Source organism: Heptranchias perlo, chromosome 7 (genome assembly GCF_035084215.1).
Source record: "Heptranchias perlo isolate sHepPer1 chromosome 7, sHepPer1.hap1, whole genome shotgun sequence".
NCBI classification, from domain to species: domain Eukaryota; kingdom Metazoa; phylum Chordata; class Chondrichthyes; order Hexanchiformes; family Hexanchidae; genus Heptranchias; species Heptranchias perlo.
The window spans coordinates 36,965,941-36,978,330 of record NC_090331.1 but is presented as its reverse complement, the minus strand read 5'-3'; the positions used below and the strand labels follow the sequence as shown (position 1 = coordinate 36,978,330).

Below are 12,390 nucleotides of genomic sequence, written 5' to 3'. Positions count from 1 at the left end.
GATCAGCCATGATCTCATTGAATGGTGGAACAGGCTCGAGGGGCCAAATGGTCTACTCCTGTTCCTATGTTCCTATAATGCTATATATTGATACTTCACCAATTAAATTTTAAATAGGTCAATGCAACTGAATGAATTATTTTTATGCTACTGTCACACAGTGAAGTCTGTCTACAGCATCCACTTTTCATTTGACTACAGGTAGCTTTTGTAGATGGTGGTCAAAGTCTAATTTATGAATTTATTGTTATGTCTGAGGTTAAGTAATCATAAGTGATTGGCGGTCTGCAAAAGAGGATTGACTATTTGACAATAATAATGTGATTGCATGAAAAGCTGGCTTTTACCTTTATATGATAGCTGATGACTTAGTACAAACTGGCAGTTTCCAGTGTTAGATCTGCAGCTCCTAATGTAATTTTGCACACTGCTCCGTACCTCAGGGGTAGTCACATTTGATGAGAGTATAAACATGTTCAAGACAGATACACTGACGTCAGCCTCGCTGTAAATAACATGTTAGATTGTTAGTATTGTCACCCAGTTCAGTTAGAATTTCACAAGGTATTATTGTGATTACCAAATCACATTATAGATCTCAATAACTTTTGTTATTGCAGAATATTTTGTTTTACTTTACCTTAAATCTGCAACAACAGATGTGTAGTAACCATTCAGAAAAAACAGAGACGCATTAAGCTGTGGAAAAAAAACATAATGTATGTAGTACCTAAATGCAATACTTGTTTTACGAAATTTCTTAAATCCACATTGCTTCTCAAACCAAACCCAACAAGACCATCTCGTCTCCAAATGAAATTTTCTTTGGCTCGAAGATCCAAACAGAGAATATATGAATTGGCCCCAAATCAGGAAAATATTATCCTTGGACCCAAGTTTCATAATGATTTGATGCTGAGCCACCTTTCCAAGCTCATTGTAATCCCTCTGGAACACCTCTTTTCCCACCTCGTCCACTAAAACAAGCTGGAGTGTTGTGACTGACAGTGCAAACAGGAAACTATGTACAAGACTGAAATATCAATCAAATTCTCAGCTCCAGTTACTGTGTTGAAGGAGGGATCCTCACAGAAAAACACGTCAGTCAAACAATCTATGTGATGAGAGTTCCAAATAGTGGCACAGTTCATCAATTCGAGCCACTGCAGCTATAGGAGCCACAGCAGTTCAATAACTGTTGAATCAAATAACACTGGGGGAAAATATTAGTCCCCATCGTGCTTGCTTTTGGGGTGCAAAATTCAAGTTGGGGGATCTGGTTCCCCCCCCCCCCCCCCCACCCTTACAACTGCACTAGCTGCCAAATTGGCAGCCGGTGACTTCTGAGAGCCCGGGACGCCTGCCCAAAACAGGCGTCAGGCACTTTGAATTTGCTAATCTGGGGCCTTACACCTGTTTTAGGACTTGCTGCCAAATGTGGCAGAAACTAGGCAGAGTATGTGCCGCTCATAATTTTCCGGGACTACCATGGCCTAATCAGTGGTCCTTAAAGGGAATGCAGACTGCCATCGAAGAACAGGCAAGTTCCTTAGATTTTGCTTATTTCAACGTGGAGCCAGGAGGAGGAGCAGGAGAACTCCTCGGGCTTATCTGCGGGCCAGCTCGGCGTCCGTGCCGGACGATTCTGGGGAGACGCCAAGTGCATGCAGATGTAAGACTTTTAGTGTATTAGTAGATTAGTCTGTTTGGGAGGGTTTCTAGTCATCAGGAAACATTTTTTTAAATTAAGAGAGACAGAAAACACAAAATTATTATATTACACATAGGTAAGTTACACAATGTAGATGTTAGGAAGGATGTTGGAAGCTGGAATGGAGGGCAAACTCTTATTGCAAGTGTAGCTTTCCTTAAAAAAAATAGCTGATCTCAGCTATGGTTACACTGTAGCACTACAGTTGAAAAAAATCAGGTAGGCATTTCTGCTCCTGATCAATCACTTCTGGAAGGTGTATTGCGTATGGAGATGGAATGAAGTAGAATTGCCAGCCAAAACTCAAGATCTAGGCTCACAAATAAAGAATTCACATTTGGGTGAGATACTGGGGAATGCCAGTACCTTTAAATGAATCATCAGGTACAGCGAAGGAAGAAACAAGAGAAAATTGGAGAAAAAGATACATAATATTCTTCGTCATACACGATGGCTTAATATGATGAAACAAAACTACAGATTTACAGATCACATGAAAGCGCAAGAGATGCACCACTTGTTCTTTCACCTCCTCCCGACCCACCGTCCAGGGCCCCACTCCTTCCGGGTGAAACAGCGATTTACTTGTACTTCTTCCAACTTAGTATACTGTACTTGTCTCCTCTACATTGAGGAGACCAAACACAGATTGCGTGATCGCTTTGCTGAATACCTCCGCTCATTCCGCAAGGGTGACCCTGAGCTTTCGGTTGCTTGCTACTTTAATTCTCCATCTCACTCCCAATCTGGCCTCTCTGTCCCTGGCCTCCTACACTGTTCCAAAAATGCTCAATGCAAGCTCGAGGAACAGCACCTCATCTTTCTACTAGGCACTTTACAGCCTTCCGGCCTTAACAGCGAGTTTAACAACTTTAGATCTTAACCACCATTCCCATTTTCTCTTGGACAATTGGTGCTCAAACCAAAGCCGCTGGGAATGGAGGAGGTGTGGGCTGGTGCTATGGGTGGGGATCCCCTATCGATACACGGCCGGCGGGGTGGTCTGCACCCTTTGGGGTCTACCTGCCTTTCTTCCACCACATTCCCGGGCCATGGCAACCCTCTCTAATTTGCCAGATTTTTCATGCTTCCCTCCCCCTCTGCTATTCTGCTATAAACATTTACACCTCTTCTGGGCCCATCTTTTGTTTCTATACTTGTCTCATTATCATAATCTTTTGCCTTGCATAATCATCCCTTTTAGTCACAACTGCCCCCATTGCTCTTTCTCTTTCACCTCCCCCCCTCCACTTTTCCCTGGCTCTGTACTCATTTGCGGGTGCGAAACCTGGAAGGGAAGTAGGCCTAATGAGGCCAATCAAAGCCTCCTCCGGGGACCGGCAGCCAGCCTGATTGACAGGAGCTGCACATCTTGGGGGGGGAGGGAGAAGAAAGAGAGAAACCTCATCGGCAGTTAGGATCGAGTTGGGGGGGGGGCGGTGGAACAAAGACTAGAGTGGAGACATCGGACATCGGGATCAGAGTGGAGACATCGAACATCGGGATCAGAGTGGAGACATCGGACATCAGGATCAGAGTGGAGACATCGGACATCGGGATCAGAGTGGAGACATCGGACATCGGGATCAGAGTGGAGACATCGGACATCGGGATCAGAGTGGAGACATCGGACATCGGGATCAGAGTGGAGACATCGGACATCGGGATCAAAGTGGAGACATCGGACATCGGGATCAGAGTGGAGACATCGAACATCGGGATCAGAGTGGAGACATCGGACATCAGGATCAAAGTGGAGACATCGGACATCGGGATCAGAGTGGAGACATCGGACATCAGGATCAGAGTGGAGACATCGGACATCGGGATCAGAGTGGAGACATCGGACATCGGGATCAGAGTGGAGACATCGGACATCGGGATCAGAGTGGAGACATCGGACATCGGGATCAGAGTGGAGACATCGGACATCGGGATCAGAGTGGAGACATCGGACATCGGGATCAGAGTGGAGACATCGGACATCGGGATCAAAGTGGAGACATCGGATATCGGGATCAAAGTGGAGACATCGGACATCGGGATCAGAGTGGAGACATCGAACATCGGGATCAGAGTGGAGACATCGAACATCGGGATCAGAGTGGAGACATCGGACATCAGGATCAAAGTGGAGACATCGGACATCGGGATCAAAGTGCAGACATCGGACATCGGGATCAGAGTGGAGACATCGGACATCAGGATCAGAGTGGAGACATCGGACATCGGGATCAGAGTGGAGACATCGGACATCGGGATCAGAGTGGAGACATCGGACATCGGGATCAAAGTGGAGACATCGGACATCGGGATCAGAGTGGAGACATCGGACATCGGGATCAAAGTGGAGACATCGGACATCGGGATCAGAGTGGAGACATCGGACATCGGGATCAAAGTGGAGACATCGGACATCGGGATCAGAGTGGAGACATCGGACATCGGGATCAGAGTGGAGACATCGGACATCGGGATTACAGTGGAGACATCGGACATCGGGATCAGAGTGGAGACATCGGACATCGGGATCAGAGTGGAGACATCGGACATCGGGATCAGAGTGGAGGCATCGGACATCGGGATCAGAGTGGAGACATCGGACATCGGGATCAGAGTGGAGGCATCGGACATCGGGATCAGAGTGGAGACATCGGACATCGGGATCAGAGTGGAGGCATCGGACATCGGGATCAGAGTGGAGGCATCGGACATCGGGATCAAAGTGCAGACATCGGACATCGGGATCAAAGTGCAGACATCGGACATCGGGATCAGAGTGGAGACATCGGACATCGGGATCAGAGTGGAGGCATCGGACATCGGGATCAGAGTGGAGGCATCGGACATCGGGATCAGAGTGGAGACATCGGACATCGGGATCAGAGTGGAGACATCGGACATCGGGATCAGAGTGGAGACATCGGACATCGGGATCAGAGTGGAGACATCGGACATCGGGATCAGAGTGGAGACATCGGACATCGGGATCAGAGTGGAGACATCGGACATCGGGATCAGAGTGGAGACATCGGACATCGGGATCAGAGTGGAGACATCGGACATCGGGATCAGAGTGAGGACATCGGACATCGGGATCAAAGTGCAGACATCGGACATCGGGATCAGAGTGGAGACATCGGACATCGGGATCAAAGTGCAGACATCGGACATCGGGATCAAAGTGCAGACATCGGACATCGGGATCAAAGTGCAGACATCGGACATCGGGATCAGAGTGGAGACATCGGACATCGAGATCAGAGTGCAGACATTGGACATCGGGATCAGAGTGCAGACATTGGACATCGGGATCAGAGTGGAGACATTGGACATCGGGATCAGAGTGGAGACATTGGACATCGGGATCAGAGTGGAGACATTGGACATCGGGATCAGAGTGGAGACACTGGCCATCAGAGATCGGGGTAGGGGGATGGGGGTTCCAGGCAACATCATTTTTAAGGTATGTTTATTTACTTTTTTTTACAATGGGAAATGTAATTTTATTTAATTTATTTTTCACTGATCCGGCCCTTCCCGCCTGGTTTCAACAGGCGTGAATCGGAAATTGTGGAAAAGCTTCCCAGTTAACATTAAAATCTTTTAAAGTGTCCAATACACAAATAAAAACTACCTCAAGTACCTCAGGTACATTTGCTCCTTTAATTATCGGCCCGTTGGGTTTAAATGGGGGCGGGACTTCCTGGTGACTGCTGTGTGCAAGCACACAGATTTGCCTGAGTCTCATTCAAAAATGTGTGTGTTCCAGCCGGGATGTCTGCCCGCTCCCACAAACAGCGATTTTGATTGCCTCTCCACCCCAACCCACCCGTTTTTCCCTTTTAAAATCCTGCCCATTAACTCTATTTCTCTCTCCACAGATGCTGCCTGACCTGCTGAGTGTTCTCAACATTTTCTGTTTTTATTGCAGATTTATCTTGACCTATGGAGCCTTGGTGACTTCAACAAACATTGGGAAAATTTTAATTCAAAATGAAGTGAAAAATACAAGAGACCAGAGTTAAATTCCAGAGTTGCTTGCCTATCAAATACTTTAACCTCAAATGTGTTAGCCACATAAACTCAATGTTGGGGGTGGTGGAAGAGGAAAGAGAGGTATTTCATCACACTGTAAGGTTCTTGTAATCTGAAGTTTCTAGTCTTCAATACCTATACATTTTGGTATATGGTCTAAAAATCCTAGAACAGCTGCAGAATCAATTGTCATATGATGGAGGAAGTCTAACCATGTTTTTGCTTACCACAGAGTAATGCATACTTCGCCAGAGCTGGGACCTTTACTAGCGTGTTTGAGCTACACTGTAATTTAATAAAATGTCAGTACTTTGGTTAGTCTAATTTATACTGAAGTATTGAACTGTACTATTTAGTTTTGAAAGCAATCATGCAGGAGGTCAAACCAAAATGTTACCAATGTTACAAAGCACACTACTGAATTCATTCAGATATATAAATCTTAAAGAAAACTGCATGTCTGGCTCCTCCCCCTAATCACCATTTCTTTTATGCCTCTTTATATAAAATTTGCAGTGCCTGAGGCAGGCTCCGATACCTCAGCCAACTTGGTTGCCTCACACCTTTGGTACTTGGCAACATCTTCACCCTCATAAAATTTTCCTTAGATTGGAAGGTCTGAAAATAATCGAGAAAAAGAAAAAACACCAAACTCAAGTTGGAAAGTTAGAACACAAAGAATCTTCCAGGAGAAGACTGAGAGAAAAGTAAACATGAGGAAGGTATAAAGACATGAGGGGGAGAGTGCCAACTGCCAATTAGTTGCCAAGCTACTGGCGACAAATACATAACATAAACCCTGATGCCATCGTATAATGAGATAATCACTGCACTGAAGCAGGCAGTGCTATGCTAAATAAAGCAAACACTGGTAAGTGGGGAAAAATATCACCATATTGACAATTTGTTTTGGAGGTTTAGTGGTCGCATGAATCAATGCTTCATATTTTTCAAAATCGTAAATAAAGAAAGATAATAAACTTAAAAAGCTGGTGAATGGACAACAGCGAATTATGGAAAGGTATACAACTATGATGGATTAGCCATAAATCTGGGTTAAGAAAACACATTTAAGAGTTTGAGAATGTACAAATTTGAGATCCCTGTCTCAGGCAGACGGTCAGTGTCAAGAGCCTTTTGGTACAGCAAAGATCAGAAAATCAGAGGGTTAATTAACAATGTTAATCAAATAATGATAGGCATAGAACATATAAAAACAGTAATTATTATTTTAAATATTAAAAAAGTCTACACTGCAGAGATTGTTAATTATTCATGTAGTTACTGTTTATAAAGCCAAACTCACCATTTTTAAAATATCTCCTTCTAGTTCCTGAATTCCTGAAATTCGGGATTTGTTGTCAATGTAGAAAACACCTGCAAAGGTCCTTGCTATAGGGCAATAATAATAGAAGATTGAATTTAAACAACTATCTGTTCAAAACTGCATGCAGAACAATCGTTCTGATGTAACTTTACTTTTCATTCGATACTTCAGTGCAGGATTGAGGGAGTGCTACATTGTCAGAGGCACTATCTATTGGATGTTAAACCGAGGCCCATTAGCCTGTTCAGACACCCAAAAAGATTCTACATCACTATTCAAAGAAGAGCAAGGGAGTACTCCTGGCCAATATTTATCCCTCAACCAACACCACTAAAAAACAGATTAACTGGTCATTCATCCCATTTCCTGTTTGTCGAACCTTGATGTGCACAAGTTGGCTACTGCACTCACCTACAGAACAATGGTGACAACACCTCAGAAGTAATTCAATAGCTGTGAAGCACTTTGGTCATCCTGAGGATATGAAAACCCCTACATAAATACAAGTTCTTTCTTTACTTTGTTATTATTTATTTTTCTCCTCTTCCTATTCTCTGCTGGCTGATAAATTGACCAGGTCACATGCTCCTCTGCCAGTGGCCTTCCATAGCTGGCCATTAGGTGGCACATGACAACCAATCATGTCAGCTAACCCTCTGCTTAGCACCATCACTTGAAGCCCAATGTTCATCAAGATCCCAGCGTTAATTCAAAACCACATGTATCCATTAGGTGGCACAATGCATAAATACATCAGCAGGCTGTGCTATTGGTCCAAACTGAATACAGCTTTAAAGTATATTATTCACAAGTATGCATAACCAGGTCCCCCGGACCCCAAAAATACAGCAAAACTTACCTGTAGCTGGACTGCCAGATAATACAGGCCAGTACTGTCTTAAAATGGAAAACAAGGGCCTATGTAATTCATAGGATCCCAATTTGCTTATTAAAAGTGCCTACTGCCTGACGCAGGAGAGTGCTCCGTCCACCCAGCGGTATGCCCAGGGGAAGACTATATCGAAGGCGGGAACAGGGCGGCAAGTCATTCCCCACCATTTTTGAGGTGTTATCAACAACAACAACAAATTGCACTTATATAGCACATTTAATGTTGTAAAACGTCCCACAGCGCTTCACAGGAGCGTAATCAGTCAAGAGTCGATGCCAAGCCAAAGAAGGAGACATTAAGACAGGTGACCAAACATTTGGTCAAAGAGGTAGGTTTCAAGCAGAGTCTCAAAGGAGGAGAGGGTTGGAGAGTTTTGGGAAGGAATTCCAGATCGTAGGGCCTAAAGGGCTGAAGGCATGGGGAGGACAAAGTGGGGGTGCACCAAAGGCCAGAACTGGAGGAGCATAGATTTCTCGGTGGGTTATAGGGCTGGAGGAGGTCACAGAGATAGGGAGGAACAATGGATTTGAACACGAGGATGAGAATTTTTAAATCAGGTCATTGGTGGACTGGATGCCAATGTAGGTCAGTGAGCACAGGGGTGATGGGTGAACGGGACTTGATGCCACGATTCTGCCGGGCAGGAGGCCTGAAAATCTCCCTCACAGTTACTAAATTACATCAATGACTTGGATTCAGAGACATAAATTGATCAAATCTGTAGATGATATCAAACTAGTAGTGGCAGTGGAATCGAATGAGGCAGAACTGAACATTGAAACATGAAATTTAATGCAGACAAGTGTAAAATATTGCACATAGGAAGGAAAAATGGGCAACAGAGATACTTCATGAATGGTGTTGAAACTACTATGGGTGAAAGACTGGAGAGACTTGGGCTTTTCAGCTTGATAAGGAGGCGTCTGAAAGGTGATTTAATAGAGGTATATAAGATAGTAAATGGTATGGAAAAGGCTAGTCCGGAATAATACTTTGAATTAAATAGTGGGAATTGGACAAGGGGACACAGACTCAAACTAGTAAAAGGTAACATTTGGACTGATATCAGGAAGTTCTTCATACAGAGAGTGACCAACACTTGGAATGGACTTCTGAGCAAAATGGTGGCGGTAAACATCCTGAAATCATTTGAAACAATTAACAATTAATGGCAGCAATGGGGGGGGGGGGGCAGGGGAGTGTAGGATTGTTCCAGATGGATGAATTAAGATGGGCTGAATGGCCTTCCCAATCTGTAAGTATCTTGTGAAAAGCACGATTAAAGAGGTGTTTTAGGAAGGTTTTTGAAAGCAGAGAGTGAGGTGATGAGGTGGAAGATTTGGGCAGGAGTTCTAAATAACAGGGGCATAGTGGCTGAAAGAAAAACTGTTTATGGAGAGGCAGATGGAAAAATGAATGGCAAACATTCAGATGTTGGAGGAGTAGGCCAATTGGCCCCTCGAGCCTGCTCCGCCATTCAATAAGATCATGGCTGATCTGATCCCAACCACAAATCTAAAGAACACAAGAAGTCGGAGCAGGACCCGGCCACATAGCCCCTGGGCCCTCTCCACCACCCACAGGGCATTGACCGATCCGAACTCAGCTTCATGTCCAATTTCCTGCCCGCTCCCCATAACCCCTAATTCCCTTTACTTCTAGAAAACTGTCTATTTCTGTTTTAAATAAGAAGATGGGAGTGGGGAAAGAGGATGTAGGCTGCAGTGGTTTAGGAACATAGGAACAGGAGTAGGCCATTTAGCCCCTCGAGTCTATCAATCTCAGATTTAAAATTAACAATTGAGCTAGCATGAACTGCTGTTTGTGGGAGAGAGTTCCAAATTTCTACCACCCTTTGCATGTAGAAGTGTTTCCTAACTTCACTCCTGAAAGTCCTGGCTCTAATTTTTAGGCTATGTCCACTAGTCCTAGACTCCCCAACCAGCGGAAATAGTTTCCCTCCACCCTATCAGTTCCCCTTAAATCTTGAAAACTTCGATCAAATCACCCTTAATCTTCTAAATTCCAGGGAATACAACCCTAGTTTGTGTAGTAATTTAACCCTTGGAGTCCAGGTATCATTCTAGTAAATCTACGCCACACTCCCTCCAAGGCCAATATAGCCATCTTAAGGTGTGGTGCCCAGAACTGAACATAGTACTCCAGGTGTGGCTCGAGGCTTTGTATAGCTGTTGCATAATTTCTACCCCCTTGTATTCTAGTCCTCTAGATATAAAGGACAGCATTCCATTAGCTGATTGATTATTTTCTGTTCCTGTCCTTGACATTTTAATGATCTATGCACATGGATCCCTAAGTCTCTTTGGACCTCAACTGTTTCAAGCTTTTCACCATTTAGAAAGTACACTGATCTATTCTTTTTAGGTCCAAAGTGGATGACCTCACAGCTGCCTACATTGAAATCCACTTGCTATAGTTTTGCCCATTCACTTAATCAATTAATATCTCTCTGTAATTTTATGCTTATATCTACATTGCTTACAATGCTGCCTATCTTTGTGTCATCGGCAAAATTGGATATGTGGCTCTCTCTTCCGTCAACTAAGTCGCTAATAAATATAGTGAATAGTTGAGGCCTCAACACAGATCCCTGTGGGACACTAGTCACATCCTGCCAATTTCAGTACCTGCCCATTATCCTTATTCTCTGTCTCCTGCCGCTCAGCCAATTTCCTAACCAAGTCAATAATTTGCCCTCAATTCCATGAGCTTCAACTTTAGTCTTTTATGAGGGACAGTCTCTTACGAGGGACTTTATTGAATACCTTCGGGAAGTCCATATAAATAACATCCATAGGCATTCCCCTGTCCACTACTTTAGTCACCTCTTCAAAAAATTCAATCAGGTTCATCAGGCATGACCTGCCCTTTACAAATCCATGCTGACTCTCTCTGATCAGCTGGAAATTTTCAAGGTGTTCAGTCACTCTACCCTTAATTATAGACTCTAGTAATTGCTCGACAACAAATGTTAGGCTAACTGGTCTATAATTCTTTGGTTTCCCTCTCTCACCTTTCTTAAATAGTGGAGTGACATGTGCAATTTTCCAATCTAAAGGGATGGTTCCTGAATCGCGAGAACTTTGGAAGATTATAGTTAGGGCATCTGCAATGTTCTCACCTAATACCTTTAAAACCCTGGGATGGAAATCATCTGGTCCTGGGGATTTGTCACTCTTCAGTGCCATTATTTTCTTCATTACTGTTAATTTGCTTTTGTTAATTATGGTGAGTCCCCATCCCTGATTCAAAATTAGTTTCCTTGGAGTGTCCGGCATGCTGTCCTCTTCTTCTACTGTAAATACTGATGTCAAGTAATTATTTAACATGTCCGCCATTTCCTTATTTTCCTTTACAATATCACCCCTATCCGTTTTTAAGGGGCCCACATTGCTCATAATCAGCCTCTTTTTCCTGTTATAATTGTAAAAGTTTTTGGGTTGATTTTGATATTCCTTGCAAATTTGTTTTCATACTCCCTTTTTGTAGCTCTTACTACCAATTTTGTCACCCTCTACTGTTCTTTGTATCTCTCCCAGTCACCAGGACCCGTGCTTTTTTTTTGCATTTTTGTATGCTTTTCCTTTTAGTTTTATGTTGTCCCTTACCTATTTTGTCATTCATGGCTGTTTTTTTTTGGCAAGTTGAGCTCTTGCCCCTTAGGGTATAAAGTGGTTCTGTATCGTGTTAAATTATTTTTTGAACACCTCCGACTGATCTTCTGTAGTTTTATCCATTAACAGATTTGCCCAGTTTACTGTGGATACATTGTAGTTTATGAGGGGTGAAAATGGGGAGCCATATCAAGGAAAGCATTGGAGAAGTCAGGCCAAGGCACAGATAAGTATTTTCACCACGGTGGAAGAGAAGTAGCAGCAAAGATGGGCAATGTTTTGGATTGAAAGAAAGTGATCTTGGTAACGGATCAGATGTGGGGATTGAAGCACATTTCAGGGTGAGAAGGTCAGCAAAGTTTCACCAGTCATGGACCTATCCAGGCCCTAACACCAAGGTGCTAATAGGAGTCATAGAGGGTGGCCATGGATTTACCAATATTAAGATGGAAGAAATTATCACTCATCCAAATCTTAATCTGAGATGGACAATTATAGATAGTAGTTACAGTGGTGGAATCCTTGGTGGAGGTGGAGAGGTAAAGTTTGGAGTCATTAGCATACATGTTGGCACTGGAAAGCCTGCTGGTCAATGTCAGCTATGTCAGGTGGGTGCAAAACCCACCGCACCAACTTTATGCTAACTTTCTGCCAAAACAGAAAATCTTGTCCTATGAGTTTGATGAGGGAATGGCAGAAATGGGGAGAAACTCTAACAAGTAGAGATGGGGTGGGGGGTGTGGTGGTGGTGCTGGGGGTGGGGGGGCAGAGGTTTTGTCACGATGAT

The 12,390-nt window shown here is 43.9% G+C and overlaps 1 protein-coding gene across 1 annotated transcript in view; it reads right to left on the bottom strand.

Moving 5' to 3' along the window:
- heg1 (heart development protein with EGF-like domains 1) overlaps nucleotides 1-12,390 on the bottom strand; it is a 107,127-nt gene that overhangs the window by 16,901 nt on the left and 77,836 nt on the right. The window contains 3 exon segments of the mRNA XM_067987320.1: nucleotides 348-505; nucleotides 641-699; nucleotides 7,056-7,141. Coding sequence (XP_067843421.1) covers nucleotides 348-505; nucleotides 641-699; nucleotides 7,056-7,141 — 303 coding nt within the window.